Source organism: Ammodytes marinus (assembly GCF_949987685.1).
Source record: "Ammodytes marinus genome assembly, chromosome: 19".
Taxonomy (NCBI): domain Eukaryota; kingdom Metazoa; phylum Chordata; class Actinopteri; order Uranoscopiformes; family Ammodytidae; genus Ammodytes; species Ammodytes marinus.
Window position 1 is genome coordinate 9,186,310 of NC_137223.1, and position 22,470 is coordinate 9,208,779.

The window sequence follows — 22,470 nt, forward strand, 5'->3', positions numbered from 1 at the left end:
CAAACTCAACCTCAAACAAATAATTAATAAATATATAAATTAAAGAACAACAGCAAAACATGCATTCTAATGTCATCCCTTTTATTTTGTATGTCTGTCTGTGGAAATCTCTAATAAAATCTGAATATTAGTGGGCCTATACAAATAATGATATTAAAACATTACAGCAAGAATCTCAACCAGAAATACTTTCTTAATCCCCAGGGGGAAATTCATATTTTAACCACTTGTTTTGTGAATATTTTGTACAAAATTTTAATTAGGCCTACTTTCTTTATCCTTTTTAAAGGTAAATTCAGTAGCCTATGTTTACGAATGATCCCATTTTAGAATATATGAATATGAATAAGAAATATATAATTATGTAAGAATGTGTCCTTTATACATAGCTTAACACCATAAAATAATCAATAGTTGAATAAGAATAATATTCAACAAGATTAACACAATAGAAACATAACAATTAGAACTATACCTAAAATATAGTATACAAAATATTCACAAAACAGATGGTTAATAATAGGTAAAAATGCAAGACCCATTTAAGTTGATATTTTACTTTAGTATTGAAAATTCCCTTCATCAATTTGCAATTACCATAACAATCAAAATCCAATGTGATATAGGGCGAGTGGATGTTTGAGGAAAAGTAATACACTAACATTTTAAATAAGTCTGCAATCAAGAAATATTGCATTATTTACTTATTGCATAACATTTGCATTATGTTTACACTTTGAATAGTGATTATTATTATACTTATATATGTACACCAAAGAAAAGTATCAAAAATTTAAAAATAAAGTTGTAAAAGAAAAAACTACTTGTGGAGAGAAGAGAGTAGTCCACTCCTTTTTCTTAAGTGTAAGATTGTATTAGATTTAACGTGGTATAAAAAAATCACAGTATATTCAGTAAAACGTTTTATTTTGAAACCCACGTGCGGAAGTGTCCTTTTTAACTTCTTGTAACTTGACGCTCTCCCGACCTCACCTGACGCCAGCTTCTATCTATGAAGTGCGCATGCTCTGTGATGTCAAGTGCGGATGGTTTCTGTGTTTGAACATAATTTGGTGACTAAAATCTTATGACTTCATCCCAAATCATCTCATCCCTGGCTGCAAGGTATTGTCAGATTACATCATCGGTGTGGGTGCGTGAGTTACCCGTTATATCAATTTATCTAGATTAATTTGAACCAGAAACAGAGTGGCCCTTATTGAGCAGCCTTTGCATCATTATTTAAAATATATCATAATTTGAGAGGCATAAATGGAAAATAACATGAGAAAATCATAACATCATAGTTTAGTAAGGTGGTATTCATGTAAAAATCTATTTTAAAAAAGCCTAAATTTAACGTTGTGATTCAGACATGTCTGGAATTAACGGGAGAGAAGGTAGTGCTCTTCAGACACTGATGTCCTTATAATGACTATGTCCTGCCCCCTGATGGCCCTTTACGTTATTACACTTAATGTAAAATATACGACACAGAAGCCAAGGACATTCAATACTAAATTGTCCTTTACTTATGGTCAGCATTATTTTGAAAGGATTACACTCAATGTGCAGCATTAAAATGAAATCAGGCTTTTTAATCAATGAACAAATATGTACATGTAAAGTTTCCACATTTGGTGCTGTCTTTGTTGTTTTTTGACAAAAATGCTTGGAGAGGACATTGGCTAGAAGCGAGCGTATGCACTCCTTTGTGGGGCGGGCTGCGCTGCGGCCTGCTGCTGCTGATGGCGGAGCTGTTGGGAGTACGGGTCCTCCAGGGATTTGACCGACACCGTGGTCTTGGGCCCGGTCTTCCACTCGATGCCGCTCTCATCCACCACCGAGGCCTCCACGGTGACGCTGTGAGTGCCCAAGATGGAGAAATTCAGCAAGAACTGGGTGCTGAAGTAGTCGTTGTGGGGTTCCACCCGTTGCTCGATATCATTGGTTTTAGTGTCGAGGGGAATCTTATAAAAAGGGAAAACAAGACAAATATGGGAATTTTATCACCGACTGAGCAGCCATAATTGACCACAAAATAATAGAAATAGGATTAAAACCGAAAAGTGAGCCTGAACTTTGGGTAAATACAGTATTATATGCTTATTCAGGTTAAGAAAATATGAGGAATGCTTCATATTGCACTTTGATACTGACATGTTTTATGAAGTTTCACATTATTCATTGCCTCTCTACCTCATGTCATGTGTGTCAGTTACTATTTTGTTGTACTGTTGTTGTCTAACAGGTCTGTCTTGAGAACGAGACCCAATGTCTCAATGAGATTACCTGTATAAATAAAGGTTCAATAAAAAAAATAATAATAATAAAAAAAAAAATATATGTCTAAGATTTTGAACAGTGTGAATTTGAAAGTAAACTCTAGAAACCTTGAAGTCAGTTCCCGTCTTGCTCTGGAGAACAGAGCTGACGCTGAGACAGACGGACTGGATCTTCCTGAATAGTCCCGGTGTGGACCCGTGCTGCACCACCCCCTCCACCTTTAGAGTCAGCTGCTGACTGCTCTGTACCGGGATCGGTTCACTGGGCGTTCGAGGGGATGGAGACAGGGCAAGCTGGGAAAAAAAGAAAAAAAAAAAGAGACTGAAAGGGAGCCACAGAGAGAATATCGTATAGAGCTGCAACTGTACAGTATGTCACCATGATTACATGGCGATGTAAAATGTCCCAAGGACAGGTTATTCTAAAACAACTGCACATATAGGAAGATTCAAGCTTTTATTTATCTACGGAAGAGAAGAACACACACACACACACATCCAACAAACATTGTTATAAATGTTTTACAATCTGTAATTGCAAATTTGAACATACTTTTGTTTGTGCTTCTCTGAATAAAGTGAGTAAGTGTACCTTAATGCTTGTTGACTGGAGCTTTTGGAAGAAATACCTCTGCAAAGACAGCGGGACCTTCAGCAGAGCTATGACGGCATCACAGAGACACCCCGTGTGCTGCAAAACAAAAACAGCAGACAACATTTTCATAATTGACACTAGAAGCTAAATTTGCCACTGCTCATGCATAGGTTTTTGTAATTTTCCTTTATTACTTTTTATAGGTAAAAAAGTAGTTTAGGTTCAAATGTCTTTGGCAACGATAAGACATTGTTACAACTATTAATACAAACACGATAGCTGACACGCACTTGAAAATAACATATACAGGTATGAGTCCAAAATGATCCTAAAATGCAGCAGCAGGATAAGTAATAAAGTAAGAAATACATAAAAAAGACTTAATGCATAATATTAGATACAAGCAGAACATCAGCCTGCAGCTAAACGCTAAGCTAAAGTAACTTCTAAGGAAGTGGTTCAACATGAATCTCACCAGGCATGACACAGGCGGGTGTTTCTTGGTGAGGCCCTCCACTTCCTCCAACACTCGACTGAAGACCGACATCATCCGTCGCTCGTACTCGCTCTCCGTCTGCACACACCCCAGGGTGCCATACTCCTGAAAACTACATCACAGAGACAATCTGTTACAGACGAGCTCTGTGCCTTCGGGGGATGTGTGTGTTATGGCAAGGCACTTTCGCAAGAACACTATGGAGAACATGTCACGGGGGAAAAAACCTTATCAAATTAAATAAGATGTATTTATTTTTATGACAGTGCCATCTACCCACAATGTGCAGCATCCATACATCATGCTGTAGTTGGTTAAACGATGATTTCATCCCTGAAAAATGCAATAGATGCATTTAAACTAAGTTGACATTTATTTTTACACAAAAAAAGGCACGAATCATTTAAATCTACAGTAGTTTTCTATGAAGTTCAAAAAGATTCACAAGGACATCAAGACAACAATTGAGTGAAACTTTCTCCTAAAGCATAGAAATCATATAAATTACATTGTTCAGCCATTGTTGCCTACAACAGCTCTTACCTGGCTGCCTGTGGGTCTAGTATCAATGCCTCTATAACATGGGAGACGAGCAAACAGCTCTGTTGTTGTCTGAGCAGACCATTAAAGAATAATGATTGATATTAAAAGGACAAAAAACATTACATCAGAGAAACCAGGGTGGTCCAATGAAGGATTTGACTGAGGCACGTTTAAAAAGGATACAGCTCCACGTTGCGAAGGGTGGCGTAATCTGCATCAAACGAAGACTGGTGTAAATCAGAGTAGCGAGCTGCAAGGCTTCTGAACTCCTCCATGCAGACCTTCATCTGCAAAAAGAAAAGAAAAACGTTGCATTTTGAGCACATTTTAAGTTCTTGGAAACACAAGTACTGCTGAACGGTGAAGTAAAGTTCCTCTCAATTCACACCTGCTGCTGTCCATCTGTTCAACAGCCTTCTGCAAGGTCTTACAATGCATTTACCTGTCCTTTCACTCCCCATCCCACCGTGTAGCCATTTACCATCTCATTAACTCATATTACGTTTAAGTTGTATGTGCAAACAATACATCAACTATGAGTCACAAATAGATGACACATAGCTTTTACGTGAGTAAGTGGTTTGCTAGAGGGCTTATTCAATCCATACAATGACCTTACATTACAACATGATGATCAGTGTTTTACCTGCATGGAGATGCGGCCGCACCGCTGCAGGTCGTTCCCCGAGGTGATTGCGACGGTGGTGGCGATGGCAGGAGGAGGGCTGGTTTTCAAGCTGTTGCAGGTACAAATGAGTTGCGACAGCGCTTGCAGGGTGTCAATCCTCAGTTTAATGAACTCGCACTGGAATGTAAGCGGGCTAAGAGGAGTGCTGGCCGCCTTGAGAGAGGGATTAATCAGATATTAGCCCATAAATACTACAGTTAAAAAGGGACACAGGTCTTGATGAGTTGACAAAACAATACAGTGAGGTATCAGGAGAGGTAATCCATGAAAAGGTAGAGTCAGTGATTCTGGAGAATGCTTGTTGTCAAATAAAAAAATTGTCCAAATCAGTGAATATCTCCTCACGATACGCTACCTGCTAGTACTGTGTGAACGAGCTGAAATAAAAAAATTCAGTGTTAATACAAAACCTAGGCTCTGTAAACAAAGGGGGCCTACCGTAATTCGCAACATACCAGTTTACAGAGCCTAGGTTGTAAATGAACACTGGATTTTTTTTTTCCTAGCACACACAGTATGTACCGATTGCAGATCGTGAGGAGATATTCACTGATTTTGACTAAGGGATTTTGATAAAAAGCATTCTCCAGAGTAACTGACTCCAGCTTTAATTGGAGACGCTATGACAAGCAGATGCCTGGAAATTGACGCACTGTGAGGGAGGCGATGCCCTTCTGGTAGGAGCGCAGGGCCTCAGCGATGGCGGTCATGGCTCCGCTGTAGTCACCGTCCTCCACGTGACTCAGACACTGCTCTGCCTGGGAGAACTCCTTCAGGCTGTTCAGCCAGAAGTAGAAGTGCTCCGACGCCACACGGGTCCGCAGGCTCTGGTACAGCTCGCTGGAGAACTCATGGCATCCCTGCAGAATAAATGGGCATATTTGGTCACGTCGCAGGTGCAGGATTTGGCAGTACTACGTCTGGCGCATATACTGAAGTCAAGGACAACTGGACTGGCTTTAGATTCTTGAAGACGTTTTGCCATCCTTCTAGGCCTGTCACGAAAACAAATTTAGTTGGATGATATATTTTCCCATTTTATGCTACTGATAAAATGATAATATAGCATAATAATGCAAGAACATCCTTTTAAAAAGATTATTTTGTGTTCTCAAGAATTTTCAACATTGGAATTGAAATGTGAGAAAAATATTTTAAAAATCCTTACATAAACAAACAAAATAAATGAAACACGCACATAAATAGCAATATATAGTTCAGAAAAACGATCGAGTTCATTTATATATATATATCGAACGATAATAAGTTGAATTTTTTTCATCTTTGCAGATCAATTCAAACACAGAATACAGAGTACAGTCAAGTTGGTCACAGCCTGATTATGTACAAGCAGATGGGATTTACCATGCGTGAGGCCTGTCGTGCGATGCGGTACACAGTCCAGCCATTAGCGACGTTTTCCAGCTGCTGTTTGATGACAGTCTTCACTTCGGGCGACAGAGACGACTGGCTAGCAACAAAAATCACTGTTGCCAAGGAAACCTGGAGCCAAGAAGACGAGCAGACAGAGAATTAAAAACACGAGAGGGTTTTCAAACTGAACGCAGTGTCAGCTGTTCTAACATTGTTGTGGGTTAGCAGCAGTGCGTGAGACAGGTGTGTATTGATTGATTGATTTTCTACTTGAACATATTTATAACAAAATGACTGGTTTTACTGTCATCTAATTGCTGCTGTGAGTCTCCTGGACCTCTTTTTAAACACATGAAGGGCTACATTCAAGTGTTGTGAACCTCTTGAAGCTTATATGAACTGTCCACACAGCAGCTGATGTCTGACTCGTGTACTACCCCCCTCACCAGAAGCTCTTGCTGCTTGTCAGTGGAGGAGTGGCTGGCCACTCTGTAGAGGTCCACCAGATCTCCCAGCATGCCGTCTCCCAACACAGGCAGGTGTGTGGCGATGGCTGCCAGGGCGTGGCACATGAGAACGCGAGAGGAGTCACAGGATAGTTGGAGCTGGCCAAGCAGGAAGTCCACCGCTGATTGGCTGAGGTGGGCTCGACTTTTCAGCAGCTTAACCAGTGAGGTGAGGGCCGTCTAGGGGTTGGCACAACAATGTTAGAAGTCAACACACAGCATCCCAAATGCCTCATGCAAGACAAAGTTTTAAACATTAATGTTATATTAAATGATCAAGAACATTCAGCATGACATTATCCCCTGATAGTAGAGACTACAGCTTGGTATTTGAAATGTGAGACTATTATGTATAGCCTTTTAATTTGAACAAAAATGCCAAATATCTCAAATGTTTGATGTTTTCTGAACAACTTAGCTTCAACACACAATACAACTGTTTTGCTTAGTTATTTAAACCAGAAACTGATCATAGAATAAGTAAACAAGGTAAATAACATGACAAGGCATTCTGTGCTTTTATATGCTTTGTGCTGGGAACACGTTTGGGTTGGTACCAAAAAAGTATTGAGATACATCCAAGCTAGGCCCTTTGCCTTATAGTTTTAATATGTGTCTTACTTTGAGTGTAGCCTGTGCACTAGGGCTGCTGTCCTGACTGCAAATCAACACCAGGGACTCCATTCCCAAAACAGTGTCCTGCTCCAGCTGTACTATATCTGACGAGTAGAAATACACACAGCAATGCTTAGCCTCAGCACACAAGAGCAAACATCAGTGAATGGTGAACACAACACTCAATAAAATAATGAGGAATTGAGAAGTTATTCGTTGTCGCTAACCTTTTTCTGGACAGGAAATGGCAATGTTTGAGAGAACTATGACCCCGTGAGCCGCCACTGCCAGGTTGCTGTGGTAACAGCATTCTTGTGCCAGTTTAACCAGGTCAGTGAGACGGGGGGGAACCGAGGAGCCACCTGAGAAGAACGTCAAAGGAATACAGATCAGCCCCTTCTTCACAATATAAATACCAGCGATGGAAAACTGCAACTAAAGCAAGGTTTAGAAAATAAATCTTTAAGAAATTCATAGTGTTTAAAAGTGAAGCCAACCTGTCATATTATTAAAGTACTGCTTGATTGCAATTGTTCCAGAGAGTGTGGAGAGGACAGCCAACATCCCAAGCTTCAGACTGTTGTAAGGGCTGGTCAAAGCGCACTCACACAGGGTCTGCCGAAAACAAAAAAAACATAAAAAATATTTTATATACAGTTTAAAAAACCAATATGACCACAAATCCCTAAAGTGCGACTGTGAGCCTCTTAAACTACACCTGAGTGTTTTCTCTGATCCAAAGGTGAGGAGCCTTTTTAGCCAGGAGCTTTAGGTCATTAATAGCGAGTCTCTTCACAGCTTTTCTTGGGTCATCTTTCAGGTATTGAAGGAGGAGCTGCAGCTGTACGGATAAATAATACAAAAGGGCAATCACTTGTTGTTGTCTTTAAAATAAGCAGTAAATGGACTTTACTTATAAAGCGCTTTTTAGCCGATTTTCTCAGCCCCAAAGCTCTTTACATTTCTTACCACATTCACCCATTCATGCACACACTCACACACACACCGATGACAGTAGCTGCCATGCAAGGCTCCCTCTGAACCATCGGGAGCAATTTGGGGTTGAGTGTCTTGCCCAGGGACACTTCGAGATGTGGCGGGTTGGCGGGGGATCGAACCTCCGACCCTGCACTCCAGAGGCGATCTCCCTACTCACTTCGCCACTGCCACCCCAAACAGGGTTCAAATCATAACATTGGCAACAGAGCTACGTCATCAAAACAAACGACCACAGGTACACAGCCATGGTGGTGCTACCTGCTTTGGGATATCAACGAGGGAGGAGGCAGCCAGCTGGGTGAAGGTGTGCAGGCTGACGATGACCATGGGGGTGGATGGGTAGGAGCTGAGCAGGTGCTGCAGGAGCTCTCTGCTGCTGGAGGCCAAGCTAGCGTTGTGATGCATGTGCTGCAGCATGGGGATCAACTTCAGCTTCAGTTCCACTGGAGTGTCTAGACCTGGGGGCCAGACAGGGGTTTCAAACTAACATATAAAAGACTAAATGGACCTACCAACATATTTTTTGCCATAAGGAAATCTTTGCATAGATTAGACGATTGATGAGTGACTTAATGTATCTGTTAATTCTGTAAAAAATATGTACTAAGAATTTGGTGGTATTTGAATGTGCAATAATAAGTTGTACATTTAATTTTCTATTTTAGTGCCCATTTAAGTTTTAAAATGAACTTTGACCTCTCTGGATGCATTCATTATTTATCACCAAGCCTTGATATGTTTCTAATAAATTTTGGATGTTTTTAAATATAAAGCATTTGCTTCAAGTTTAAATCAGGGCAGGTGAGTTGTGGCCTTTTTAGTACACAAAAGAGATCTCACCTTGAATCATCTCACTGACTTTGTTGCAAATCCCAGCTGCAAAGTCTCTGCAAATCAGAAAAAGTAAAACACATGCAAATGTGTTGTTAACGAAAACACCGACCTGTATGTTATGCACTACAGTTAAGGTGAAGAAACAGTTCTCCTTACTTTGACTGAGCAGAGAAACTTGCAGCAGCAAATATGGCAGCCTCCACTTCTACGTTGTCGTGAGAGTCCAGACTCTGGCGAATACTGTGGTGGGCGTTCTTCCTCTCTGGGATGATGGAGGCCAAACTGCCGAGCATCCTGAACAGTGGGAAACACAGGGTAATAATTGGTTTTGAGCCTCGCATAACTGGATTAGGCTATAGTAGTCCCCATGACCTCTATTACATTACACCTTATTACCTCAGAGTGATGGCTCTGGCCACCGGGTCGTTGCTATGGATGACCGAAAACACCCGTTTGACAAATTCGTCCACATTGAGGATCTTTTCGAGGTGCTTCTCGCTCTGTTGAGTTACTTTCAGCACACACAGGCGCAGGAAGTTGTTCCTGGAATCAGACAAAAGGCAAGCTGTTCTTAAACAAAGAGGTCTGTGCAACAATAAAAACATGTTTGGTAAGGATATCTTACTGTCAATGAACTCATCCTTTATATATTCTACCAGAGCCTCAAACAGCTTCAATAGTTTTTTTTTCTTTTTTTCGTTCTTACTTATGACCAACCACCCAAAACACAAAAGCATTCGATGAATAATAACATGAAATTCCCAAAAGCAAGCAGCTGTGCTGGTTTATATGTACACAGTTAAAAATTATGTAGTCTAGCAAAGCAGCCTTTTATTAAGTCCTACAATCATCATGAAGGTTATAATGTTTAGCTTTGGAAGTTGTTATAATGGAGCTGTTGAATTGTAGTGTGTGAGTAATATGTAAGTGTGTCTAATTGACATTATCTTGTAATACACTGCATTGTTGTCTAGGGTTAGAATCGCTCCGATTATCTGATCTAATTTATTTTTATCTTACATGGGTCTGTGTGTAAAACTAATCCCCTTAGGGTCAACAAAGGTCCACCATCATCATTATCAAAAGTAAAGATAAGGGATGACTGTTACTGGAGAACATTAATATTGGTATACGAGTCCTGTGTATGTGTGTGTGAGTGCTTTTGTAACTTGGGTTGTAGAAATAACACGCTGGGCCGGTATGCATTCATACAGTGATGATGTTTTATGGTTGAAATACAGTATTGACTTAATCATGTTTGTAATCCAATAATCTGAATTTTTACTGCTGGCTAGTGTGCTCACTGCTTTGTCTGGTTGGTTTAAGATCATCTATATCACTGTTTTTCTGCCTATGAAATGTTAACCTGTGAACCAGACTGTTTTATCTTAGCCATTTGAATTATTTCTCTTTTTTGTATCGTACAAAAAATAAAGAGTAGTACAACTAAAGCCATGATGTGTGTGCCTCTATTAATGAGGAAGAACATTAGTGTAACATTATCTATGAGCAACTATCGTCTTAAAGTCTCATGGAGCTTCCATACCCGAGTCTGAAGATGTCGGCTAGTTTGAGAAACGCAGAGTTGATGAGGATGGGAAACGGATACTTCTGGAAGAGTTTGGGGAAGAGCACCACAGCCTCACACTGCTCTCCCAGCTTCACCGAGCGCAGTCCTGGAAATGCAAGCGATTTCACAGGTCACAACAGAGCAGGGATATATCATACAGCTTGTGACATTTGATGAGAACCAACACATGGAGAAGACACAACACACACACAGGAGTTTGACTGCAACCCATGAAACACATGCTAACGCGCTAGCGAATTAGCTCGCGCACCTTTGTCCAGCTCCATGAGAGCAGAGTTGGCGTCGAGTTCCTGTTCACCATAACACGCCTCGGACAAGAACGACCGTTGAATTGAAAGCGACATTATCGTTTAGGCGTTTAACTTAATTATAAAGAATCAGGGTTGTTAACATTTCATTGTACAGGCGGCGAATGAACACACTCAATCCGGAAGTTACATGAATCCTACGTCCGGTCTACAGCTTTGGTTTTCACAATAAAGCGACTATTTACTCATTTAAAATATAACTTTCTGTTATTTTTGAGGTATTTGTTCTTTAATGCAGAATTTATATTATGTGCCACTTTGGCCATCTACTCTTCCACATTCCGGAGGGAATTGTTTATTATTAAAAATGTTATCACATTAAAGCACTATTTATAATTAGTTACATTTTATATCAATATTTTTTATTTAGTTTACTTTGAGATCATTATTTATTATGTACTGCTTACATGATAAGGCCTCAGCAATAATTATCCAAAAATGTAACATTACAACACTGACAGTGACCGTTCTACATAGCAAGTGTGACATTCTCACTTATTTTGTCAATTTAGAAAAAAAACCTGCAGAGAAATTAATATTTTAATAGTAATAGCATATTGGAAAATAATCATTAGCTGCCGCTTTATATAAATCTGATCCTAATACTACTTCCACTATAAGTAAGTTAATAACAAACGAAACAAACATAAGAATCGTAATGGCTGACTGAATAGTGCTCTGAATACTTCCTTCATCAGTGCAGCTAGATATTCTTACAATAAGGGGCATTTATTTTGAAGGAACGGGTCTCAGTGGCGCTTGGGCGCGTGCAAGGAAAGCGGATGTGGAGGCGCGCCTGGTGACGAACCGTCTGTCTCAACCAATGGGAGCTTGTTTCGCAGGTTTAGCGGGGGATTCGGTCCCTGTGTCCGGATGATCTGTTCGCGGGAAAGACTGGGAGAAGAAGCAGCCGCAGCACGGAAAAATACACCAAGCTCACCATCTGAACATCTCAGTGTTATTATTGATAATATATTTTTCTGATCGTCTTCTACTGGAGTGTTAGAGATGCTTTTCCGCTCGATCGTTGACCGGGGAGTGGGCAGACGGAGGCAGAATGGTGAGATAATCGATGTGTTTGGAACCATAGGAAGACTGTTCTTTCTGCTATCTTCACCGCTAATGACAACCAGAAGTTAGCTTAACAACATGGAAAAACGTTATCAACCTTTCTGTTTTATGTTTGGAGTTGAAGCTAATAACCACAACGCAGGATCGTTTCAGGCCTATGCTTTCTGATTCAGTTCGCAATGTAATGTAATATTAGAAAATGGTTGCGCTTAAACGATTAACGTAACGCTACGTGATGTGTTCTTCAACGTTGGCCTTTTGGTAGAACACCAATAATCTGTTTTTCAATTCCACACAATTGGTGCGATTGATCAACACTGGCTATGTCTCAAATCGTGGACCTCAATAAAAGCATTGTAAAGTTTATGTATCAAAACTAAAGTGAAAACTTACAAAAGACGCTCATTGTAAAGATTAACTTAGTTCTGGGTGATATGGGTCGCTAAAAGATATATAATTAGAACATTTATACAAACACAGGCAAATTTTATTTAAACAATTAAGTTGATGTCTAAAGGAATGACCTGTAGAGCACAGGTTCCATTGATGCACATTATATCCAACGCTAAACTCTGACAATGAAGAAAACAAAGTAACTCTGCAGTTACTTGTTTTATTTTAGATAATAAGAAATTCCTTTTGTAATCAATAATTTGGTCAATCAAACGCTGGGTAAAGATGTGATATTAGTTGATGAATAATCATACCAAGTGTATAGACTTTTATTAGTGATTTTCACTGTTATGGTTAAAAGGGTTAGGGTTAGTCAAGCATGGTCCATGTTGAACCTCTGAATGCCAGTGAAAGACAGTCAGAAAAGAGGAAATACTTGATCATCAATATCTCCATGTAATGTCTGACTAAATGTAAATGTCTTTTTTGACCCTCCCAGCCCTCCTCGCAGATCTGTGGCCCAGGTACCCTCTGAGCTCTCTGCTGGAAGGCTACCAGTGCGTGCGACATGACGAACACATCTCTTACGGCAACGTGGGTGACTCTGTGCCACCGTTTGGATTGGCTTTCTCCTCTGGTAAACCCACCACTACCTAAGTACCCCTCCACATTATCCAACACTGGGGGTTTTCTTGCCACTTACCCATCTTACCCCTCTTCTCCCGTCTCTCCTCAGCCCGGGGCCAGCAGAACATCCTCGCGGTGGCAAACGAAGAAGGCATTGTCAGAATCTACAACACGGAGAGCCGCAGAAACTCACTCATTAAAGGTAAGTGTGGAGATTTTTTTTTCCTTCTCATTTACAGTTCTATCCATTATCAGAAAATACAACAGTGGCTAATCGTGTGTGAATATTCGCAGAATGGCTGGCTCATGAGAACGCTGTTTTTGACATAGCCTGGGTACCGGGGGAGCCTCACTTAGTAAGTGCAACTCAAATTCATTCCATAATGCATTTATAGACTGTCGATGTTTTATGTTTTTGCTTGGACATTGTTATATCCTCAAATACTGACATTACCTGGTTATGACGTGTATTTCCCCATGATCTGTTCTGAAAATAAGTGTATCTGGTTATTATTCATCCTTAGGTGACTGCTTCCGGTGATCAGATGGCCAGGTTGTGGGACGTGATGTCAGGGGAGTTGTTGGGCAGCTTCAAGGGTCACCTCTGCAGCCTCAAGTCTGTTTCATTCGCACCACAGGAGAAAGGTAAGCTACACACTGAATCAATACTTCTGCTACTACTTCTACAACTTAAGTTTCCCTTCCCTTTTAAAAGGCACCAGAGAACACTGTGTTGATGGTGTGGATTTCTCATTGTCAGTCATTAACCTTTTTATAGGTGTCCTGACTTTATAGTATGGGACTAATAACCACTCATGTCTAAGTACTGTAGGTTGATGAATGATTTGAGGAAAAAATGTGAATGTAACTGTAATATCGTTTTGCATTACTGATGCTTTGTCCTCTATCACCAAACAGCCGTGTTCTGCACTGGGGCCAGAGATGGAAACATAATGGTCTGGGACACCAGGTGCAGCAAAAAAGGTATCAATTACAAAAGTTTTAGTTTTGTTCTGTATGATATTGAGTGTTTCGTCCGTACTTGTGTTTCAATTAAATAAAATGATAGAATATTTGAAGCATCGCGGGTGCAATAGTCGGGGTGTCACTGTGTGTCTTTTTAACAATGGTTGCGTTCCGATTCGCATACTTTCTACTATATAGTATGTAGAAAAAAGATTTAGGATGTCCCGATTCTTATGGCCAGATTTAGGATGGTTAGAAGTACCCGGATGTCCTACTTCATGCAGCCAAGATTGTTAGTGTTGAAAAGTGCATCCTATTTGGGCGATTCTGACCCACAATCCAGTGCGCACGTGAAGTGACGTAACATCGACGAAGCCTCCATATGAAAACAAACGGGGATGCGACGGATATAAAAGCAAGAGGCAAGCTCAAGGCGCAATGTTATGATAAAATAAGAGAGTAAAGTATGTCCCAATAGTATGCCTACTGCATCCTAACTAGATTATTTTTATCGTAGGATGTAGTATGTAGAATAGAAAAAAGAAAGAGTATACGATTCGGAACGCAACCAATGTTTTATGTCTTCCTCTCAGATGGTTGCTACAGACAGGTGAAGCAGATCAGTGGCGCTCACAACAAGGCAGAGACCAACCCCTCCACAAAAATTAAGAAGAGGCGGGTCAGTGCACGCGGCATGGCTCCCAGTGTGGTGAGTTTCTCCACCAACCTACCCTCTTTTCTTTCTTTTTTTAATGAAAAGCATCTGAGGCTTGTGCAGGGCTGAAGGCTGATATCTGACTGCCTCCTCTCTCTCTCTCTCTCTCTCTCTCTCTCTCTCTCTCTCTCTCTCTCTCTCTCTCTCTCTCTCTCTCTCTCTCTCTCTCTCTCTCTCTCTCTCTCTCTCTCTCCCTCCCCCTCCCTCTCTCTCCCTCTCTCTCTCTCTCGCAGGATACCCAGCAGAGTGTCACAGTGGTTTTGTTTCGGGATCAGCACACCCTCATCTCTTCGGGGGCTGTGGATGGGTAAGACACCACTTGTGCCTGACACGCAAAACAAACTGTCACTCCAAAAAGACATGCATTTTTTTCTTATTTGTATGTTGATTTGTCTCTTACGTCCCTCTTACACCCCAGAGTGGTCAAGGTTTGGGATCTGAGGAAAAATTACACCGCGCACCGTCAGGATCCTGTCCCACTGCAGACGTACCCATACCCAGGTTCCTGCACGCGCACGCGACTGGGTTAGTTTAGCACGGTACATACAGGGCATAATGTTTACCTGAAATGCTCAGGTGACCAGAATGAACTGAGTGTTGTTTTGAATGCGCTGCAGGTTATTCCGGGCTGGTCCTGGACTCCTCCAGATCCAACGTCATGTGCAACTGTACCGATGACAGCATCTACACCTTCGACGTCAGCGGAGTAAAAACAGCTCCAGGTAAACAAGGACTCCGACTCTGACTCCGACATGCTACATGTTGAGTATCACTAGATGGGGGCTGCAAACTATATGTCGTTTGCTTTCACTGCCCAAAAAAAAGTTTAATAGAGGAAATGTATTGATGCTTTGTGTGTATGTTTTGTATAAACATATTATAATTTCCAGTCAGAGCTTTGAATATGTGAAGCCCTGAAGGGATGTGGACACCTAATTGAAGTGCAGATCAGCACCACATGCGCTGTTTTATTCCTCTCACAATGCAATACAGGCAGCCATTTTGAAGCATATTACATTATAAAGTGGACACTTGTTGTGTAGGCATTTTATTGCCACTGGACTATGGCCTACACTACACTTAAAGGTCACATATTATGCTAAATGCACTTTTTAAATGTGTTCTAACATATCCATGGGTCCACGGTGTGCCTAGAGACTGCCAAAATATCAAAAAAAATAACAATCTCTCCTTTTCTCACTCTCCCCCTTTCTGAAACCCCCACCCCTCCCCCCCAATATACTCCAGTCAGAATTCTCGCCGACTATTACGTAATAGTCGGCACAGCCACATCCCCATATTTTCTTTATATGTCCATGCTTCCCCCCCAGAAACGTCCACCGTGCACTAGTCTATGATAACCCCACCCCCCAATTTCTTATTGGTCCACGGCCCCGAGATCCGATGGAAAATTTTCCGAGCGACAGCCATGTTGTTTTCCCCGCTAAGCGACAAGATGCCCTTAGTACAGCCTGAATGTTACATACACCAACACAGAATGCTTTTGCTCATACTCCACTAATTTATCTTAACCACAGCAGTCTATTAATGCCTCGTTTTTAATAACCCAACGGATAGGAAAGCAACCAGCTTTTGCTCATAACACGCTGTTTATATTCCCCACAGCAGTCTGAAAATGACTCGTTTTTAACATGACAAAGGATGGGAAGATATTCCTGTAGAAATGACACTTTGAAGCTACTGTTTTCACTGGTTTAAATCGTCTTGAGTCTTATTTTTAGCGTTAGCGCCCATGTAGCTTCGGTTGTAGCACCAAGTTTTGCTCCTAATACACTAACTTAGCTTTCCCCTTGCAGTCTAATAATGCCTCGTTTTTAATAACATAACGGATAGGAAGCTACCTGCGCTTTTTTTAAAAGCACAGGTAGAAACTAAAAATAATACACGGTGAAACTAAAATAATAGTTTTTGTTGGTAGTTTTGCCTGACTGGTGTATAGCTATTAGCTTTGGGACAAGCAACCAGCTATGGCTTAGCTCCGGGTAAACACTGTGTTCGCAGTCACGCAGTGTCTCTCTAGTATTGCGAGAGCACGGCAGAGACGGTGGGAGAGCCCCATGGACATATAAAGAAAGCCCGGCAGAGAGGTGGGAGGGGCCAGCCAGATCGCACAAATATAGGTCATCCTGAGACCAGAGGACAATCAGGGTATAGAGGCTTGCTACAATAAATGATCTGAACGGGTTTTTCAGCAAACATCTAAAAAAATAAGTATTATGGACTACTTAGACCATATAAAATTGACAGCAAAGTGCATAATATGTGAGCTTTAAAACTTTGCAACTCATTATGGTTCCTGTCATGTGTTTGTTTTACTCCATCCATGTTTTTCTCAACAACTTTATTCAGTGATTCTTCTCATCTTGCTGTTTGTTTTGCCTCCACAGTGGCGGTTTTCAGTGGCCATCAGAACTCCTCATTTTATATAAAGTCCACGATAAGCCCAGATGACCAGTTCTTGGCCAGTGGTTCAAGTGACAATAACGCCTATATCTGGAAGGTACGGCCCCTATTTGAGTTGGACATATGCAAATGGGAATTGTTTTGTGTTTGTATATTTTTTCCTGTGATGGTCGTGGTTTATTTGAGTGTTTTTAAAATCAAATTTCTCCTTTCAGATCTCTGACCCTAAACATCCTCCCATGATGCTCCAGGGCCACAGTGAGGAGGTGACATCTGTTGCATGGTGCCCAACCGATTTTACCAAGGTGAGAAAGCCACAAAAGACACGGCACTGTTAAATACTGTGTTATGATAGGTAAATCACGGCATTCTATTGGCAATTATTTCTCGATAATGCCCGCAGTCAAGGATAATTTACTGTTGCTGTGGACCTACAGACATTGTTCTGATCGATCACTTCCTGCCATATCAATACTGATAAATAGGCCACAAAGTTACATAATTACCCTGCTATGGACATAGTTCCTAACGTAGCAGGCTATTGTTTTGTACTGTTAGATTTTTTTTTTTTTAAATCAATAAAACCTCTAAAAAAATTGTTTTTGCTTCAATTAATACATTTATTTAGTGAGTATCCTTGTTATAAGCGGGATAATGTATAGCGATCCCTCCACTGCGTCAGGCTCCTGTTGACTTTATGGTCTATAAATGTACTATAGTCAGGGTTACAGTAATCTTCATTTCTGTTTCCTCTTCTGCAATAACTACCACTGATTCCAAGGTTTTCTTGTTTGCCTGCTGTAAAGATGAGCTGTTTTGATTGGCTAGGAAGATAATCCCCACTGTTCTGTTGGCAGATTGCTTCCTGTTCGGATGACCACACTATACGCATCTGGAGGCTTCACCGGGAAATGGATGGAGTGCAGTCTTCAGTGGGAGAGGCCAACCTTGTAGGCTGGGCACGTTCTAAATCTCTCTCAAGTAAGGTTTCACAAATGCCATTAACTGACAAACCATGTCTTTTATTGTTTATTTTATTCTTCATAAATTTTGCCATACCATAGCCTGAGAATTATGTTATAAATCACTGCGGTACTGCCCGAGAATGAGGGGCTGAACAGTAACTATGAGGTTGCTGGTTCAGGTGGTGGTGGCTGGTATTACATGTACGGTGCCCACCATCTCCACCATTGTTTCCTTGTGCAAGGCACTTAACGCCAAACTCCTCCAGGGGCGCTGCACTGGGGCTGACTGCACGAGGGTCTTTCCAAGAGTGTGGTATCTTGAGAGGGGATATGCAGACAAATTTCAATGTAGCCATTGACTAATAAAGTAACATGCAAAATGTTAGATTGTGTATTTACATCTGAACTAACAAGGACTGCTGATTTTTGTAAAGGGCTTTCAACCGGAGCTGAAACAACGCCCGCCAAGATCCAGAGGACGGAGAGTCTTGGGGGCATGGCTTCACCGCAGTTGGCTGCCTGTGCGCCCAGCGGAGCCTCCCTGCCTCTGCCCTCCAGCACCACCTCACTTGTCCCCTCTCAGAACGCTAAGTCTGCCACCATGCGCCACAGAACGCCCCCGTCTTCCATCAAACAGTGGCTGTCCCCTAGCCATGGCATCTCCCCTGCTCCGCTCAGCCCTCTGCTGAGGCGGGTGCTGAGCCCGTGTTCCCAGAGCCCGGCGACCGCCAAAACCTCTCCCACGGAGCGGCGGGCCAAGCGCAGGCTGGACACCAGCGAGGGGCCACCCGTCAGCTGCAGGGCCACCGAGCAGTGCCACTGTGTTTCTGAACTCTACCCGGCGGCCAAGAGAAGCCGGACCCTGTCTGGAATCTGCTGCACTGCTCAGGAAAGCCGACTTCACACAGACTGTCAACAGAGGACAGACGCAGAGGACAACAACAACAAGCAACAAGCCTCGTCGTCACAACAGACCGGCAAGGAGAATTGTTCTCCCAGAGCCGGCGACTGGTTGTCAGCGATGGGCCAAAAGATGAGGAAAGGTCAAGGAAGCCCTAGTAGTACTCCCAGAAGCCCCAGTGCCTCTAAGAAACAAGACGGCAAGATGTCAGCTTCACCGGTGAGCACAATAATCCCTGCTTTTTTATTTTTGTTAGCCAATTTAAAGCTTCTGGAAGCCTGGTCTAAAATGTAGACCCTTTCCACCTGTTTCTTGTCTTTGAATGAATCTAAGCTAACCGAGTGCTGGAAAGCGTACTTCCCACAATGTGTAACTATAATTTTTTTAGGGCAGAGGAAACCTGCCTTAATAAAAAGATCGATGCTAATGTTTTCTAGCTGTTAAAATAAGTACTTGCAGTTGACCTTCTCTGCTTCTTGTTTTATTTTTTCAGACCATCCGTTCACCACAAGCCACAAAGAAAATCTCCATGTATTTCAAGAGAGGGCCTCTGGAGTGACCCCTTGTGTCAGTCAGATGCTCCATAATTCAGATTAAAATGCTATATTTTTTTTATTTTCAGTATTTTTTTTTTTTACCTGAAGCCACACACGGTAAGCCTTTAAAATCCACTGTTCCATGTTCAGATGACTGGAGTTCACGGACCTGCGCTGCACAGAGATCGACAAAACCGCCATTCTGTGAAAGACGGTTTTCACATCCTTAAAGGCTGATCTGTTTTTATTGGTATTAGGTCATAGGTTTTGCAGTTGCCTCCTACACAATTTATCTTGTGCTGTGCAGAATCCCTGTTTGTAAAACCAAGTTGCTGAGTAAATCTTTCAATTTACTCAAACCTGAAATCTTTAAGAGACTCATTTATATTCAAAACAAGTAGGTTGGCCATGTATTAATACTCAATGCAGATAAGAATATTTGTCTGCTGGTGTGGAAATTTTGGATTCAAAAAAATAAAAACAAAAAACATTCATTTGAACCCAACTTTGAGCCGGTATGAACTCCACCCATATATATCGGTCCATTTATTCAGTGGGTTTTTTCATGATTTTTGACCTTTTTCTTTCTGTGTTACACATATAACATTCTGCTAAATGTATTTTTCTTGAGCAAATGCTTAAGTTGTTTTTATGTACAAAATAACCATTGATAATTGCTTGGTTCCTTTGTATTTAATTGACACAAATTTGCTGTTGTCAGATTTTATTAAATTGAAAATAGTTTTCAAAGTGAGTGCGGTGCTGTTGATTGCATGTTATCAGTTTGATTTGTGTTTCTTGTATAAAAAATGTGGTGTTTACAAAGTTGTTTTTCTTGTGACCCTTATTTGAGTGTCACTTCTCTCTTTTTGTAATTCACAAAGGGATATATAGTTATAAATAATACAATTTAAATACTTCAGTAATTTAGAAAAACGGTTAAAAGGCTGCCTTTTCCATCAAGTTTAGCTTCTTGCAACAATATAAAATGGAAGATTAAAATGAATGTAATTGAAATACAATACTGTTAATTGGACTATGTACATTTAATGTGTACAGATTGAAACTATAAGTTCATGCATCTATAGTACACCATGTTCAGCTGATATAGACCTTATGTTTTGATTATGGTCTGACTCCACTACAGCGGCCACTCCTAATTCAACTGTACAACGTCTCGTATTTGTTTTCACATGTCACGTGTTCAGAGCCCGCTCTCTGCCGCAACTTGATTGGTGTAAAAAGTTTACAGATAATTTTGTTCTCTGCTTGTGGTTGGCCACTGCAGGCTGTCGCTCAGTGACGTGAACCTGTCAGGCTCCGCAGTCCAGCGAACAGCGAAGTCAGACAGTCAACGGCTGAGCGGCGGCGCTGGGAGTGTTTCTGCGGCCGCATACTCAGCACGACATCCACAAATTTGTCGAATTCGGTGGTTCCAGAGGCCTCGGAAACCAAACTATCGCTCTTTGTCAGCGAGGAATGTCGTTAAGACAGTCACTCGAGTGTGGACGCCGCTAACTCTTGAGTGCGTGACGAGAGTCGTCGAGCAAAATTGAACTTCATCGATCTTCTGAAAACACACTCAGCGGAAGAGTCTAACTGGATTAAAAAGCATTGCTTGAGCACCCGGACTTGGTGTTTTAACGAAGGACTCCGTGAATTTCATGGGGCAACTTATTTTACGTAACTTCCTCCCCCCATTCAACAGCGGTGCAGACGGTTTTGTCGTAGTAGCACACGTTAACGAAAGCTAATTTTAGCCAGCTAGCTAGCTAGCTAGCTACATTAGCTGGCAGCCTAGCCGTACAGCAGTTTGCCACTATAAGGACTTTATATAACTTTTTGTTTTACGACAATGTATTATGTACATTTTGCAACAGGTATACCCTTTGCAAACACGAAGAATCAGTAAAATAAACACCAGTACTTAGTCATTTTAAGTGATAATTATCTTATGTTTGTAACTCCAGTTTATACTGCGGACAATGTCATGAGTTGTAGTTTGGCTTTTTCGTTCGTCAATTGAAGACATTCCCCAGTGTTTCAGAAAACAAGTTACCCCCATGATGCAGTCTTTGGACACAATCTAATCCCCCCTCTACCACCGAGCGACCATGTTGGATCATACAGAGTAACCTAAAGAGTTTGGCCAGGGGGACGAGCTTCAAGTCGTGCAGTTTGCTCCACATTGTTTGTGCCGATGCGAACGGAAGAGGAAACCTTGCGTATGACCTAGGAATAACCGTTGCTCGTCTTTAGTCTTCAGTCAGTTTATGCATCAAAATGTCGGCCATCTCTGCATCCGAGAAGGTGGACGGGTTTACGAGAAAGTCCATGAGGAAGGCCCAGAAACAGCGGAAATCCCAAGGCTCTTCGCAGTATCGCACTCACACAGCTCCAGTCGAGCTTTCAACGCTACCCCAGCTCAAAGGTACGGTAAGAGGATGAAAGTGTCTGTGGCTTAAAAATAGGCTGCCATGACCAGTGTATGTGCACGGCTGACGTGCTGAATTGAGCAAGCCTGTAACCAGAATTTTAAACCAATTGAATGTTACATTCAATAGTGTGCACACGTCTTAAGCCACTATGTTGAAACTCGCTAGATAGGTAAACACAGTGGTCAAAAGAGTTGTGGACACACCTCCAAACGCTTTCTAAGTTTATATGCTGCATTTCCTCTACACAAGCAGCTTGGAAGGGTTGACCACAGGGCATTGTCAAAATATGTCTGTTGCTTCTGTTTGTGTTGCATAATATTGAGTGTTGTCTGTCAACAGGGTTTGTTTTTGTTTCCATTCAGAACAGTTGCTTTGTGTTCACTTCCAAATGACAAGGTGTCCTTTTTTACAGAGCAGTTAGGGAGGAATTGACATGCAGAGGCATATCCATAGATTGTGAAGGATTTATACTTTGTGGCTAGGTCTTGTGGATGGTTCCATATCATAGAAGTGACTACAGTCTGTGCTGTGGCTATGGTATGGAGCCACTATGTCTAAAACATAGAAAGGGTTGGTTGTGTTGTCGTGCCTGTATGTTGG

The 22,470-nt window shown here is 41.5% G+C and overlaps 3 protein-coding genes across 3 annotated transcripts in view; 2 read left to right on the top strand and 1 right to left on the bottom strand.

Annotated features, from left to right (window-relative positions):
* Positions 1 to 1,505: 1,505 nt before the first annotated feature.
* Positions 1,506 to 10,942, bottom strand: ints7 (integrator complex subunit 7). The gene is made up of 20 exons (XM_080047833.1): positions 10,777 to 10,942; positions 10,482 to 10,611; positions 9,332 to 9,478; positions 9,092 to 9,229; positions 8,942 to 8,988; positions 8,360 to 8,559; positions 7,821 to 7,943; positions 7,600 to 7,717; positions 7,330 to 7,464; positions 7,109 to 7,206; positions 6,428 to 6,667; positions 5,973 to 6,110; positions 5,261 to 5,467; positions 4,566 to 4,760; positions 4,103 to 4,206; positions 3,920 to 3,988; positions 3,356 to 3,488; positions 2,878 to 2,976; positions 2,394 to 2,579; positions 1,506 to 1,970 (listed from the first exon to the last, which is right to left on the bottom strand). The coding sequence occupies exons 1-20, from the start codon at positions 10,868 to 10,870 to the stop codon at positions 1,689 to 1,691; spliced, it is 2,883 nt and encodes a 960-aa protein (XP_079903959.1). The 5' UTR covers positions 10,871 to 10,942; the 3' UTR covers positions 1,506 to 1,688.
* A 798-nt stretch (positions 10,943 to 11,740) lies between these two features.
* On the top strand, positions 11,741 to 20,032 carry dtl (denticleless E3 ubiquitin protein ligase homolog). The gene is made up of 15 exons (XM_080047385.1): positions 11,741 to 11,894; positions 12,798 to 12,935; positions 13,035 to 13,127; positions 13,220 to 13,281; positions 13,450 to 13,570; positions 13,844 to 13,909; positions 14,485 to 14,600; positions 14,840 to 14,913; positions 15,025 to 15,131; positions 15,224 to 15,328; positions 17,015 to 17,127; positions 17,246 to 17,335; positions 17,888 to 18,011; positions 18,430 to 19,115; positions 19,390 to 20,032. Exons 1-15 carry the CDS (start codon positions 11,843 to 11,845, stop codon positions 19,453 to 19,455), a joined length of 2,013 nt encoding a protein of 670 aa, XP_079903511.1. The 5' UTR covers positions 11,741 to 11,842; the 3' UTR covers positions 19,456 to 20,032.
* A 742-nt stretch (positions 20,033 to 20,774) lies between these two features.
* The window catches only part of ppp2r5a (protein phosphatase 2, regulatory subunit B', alpha isoform), a 42,406-nt gene continuing 40,710 nt past the window's right edge, over positions 20,775 to 22,470 (top strand). Inside the window, exon 1 of the mRNA XM_080048029.1 lies at positions 20,775 to 21,863. Coding sequence (XP_079904155.1) covers positions 21,716 to 21,863 — 148 coding nt within the window. The 5' untranslated portion in view covers positions 20,775 to 21,715. The remainder of the gene's footprint in view (positions 21,864 to 22,470) is intronic.

What these genes read in the sequence shown, in the direction of transcription:
- ints7 (XM_080047833.1), bottom strand. Translation starts at nt 10,870, where the DNA reads ATGTCGCTTTCAATTCAACGGTCGTTCTTGTCCGAGGCGTGTTATGGT. An exon ending in GCGGCCGCATCTCCATGCAG is followed by an intron (nt 4,207 to 4,565) that starts GTAAAACACTGA and finishes TTCTTTTTGCAG; the next exon opens with ATGAAGGTCTGCATGGAGGA. An exon ending in ACCCTTCGCAACGTGGAGCT is followed by an intron (nt 3,989 to 4,102) that starts GTATCCTTTTTA and finishes TGGTCTGCTCAG; the next exon opens with ACAACAACAGAGCTGTTTGC.
- dtl (XM_080047385.1), top strand. Translation starts at nt 11,843, where the DNA reads ATGCTTTTCCGCTCGATCGTTGACCGGGGAGTGGGCAGACGGAGGCAG. An exon ending in CAGAAACTCACTCATTAAAG is followed by an intron (nt 13,128 to 13,219) that starts GTAAGTGTGGAG and finishes GAATATTCGCAG; the next exon opens with AATGGCTGGCTCATGAGAAC. An exon ending in GCGGCATGGCTCCCAGTGTG is followed by an intron (nt 14,601 to 14,839) that starts GTGAGTTTCTCC and finishes TCTCTCTCGCAG; the next exon opens with GATACCCAGCAGAGTGTCAC.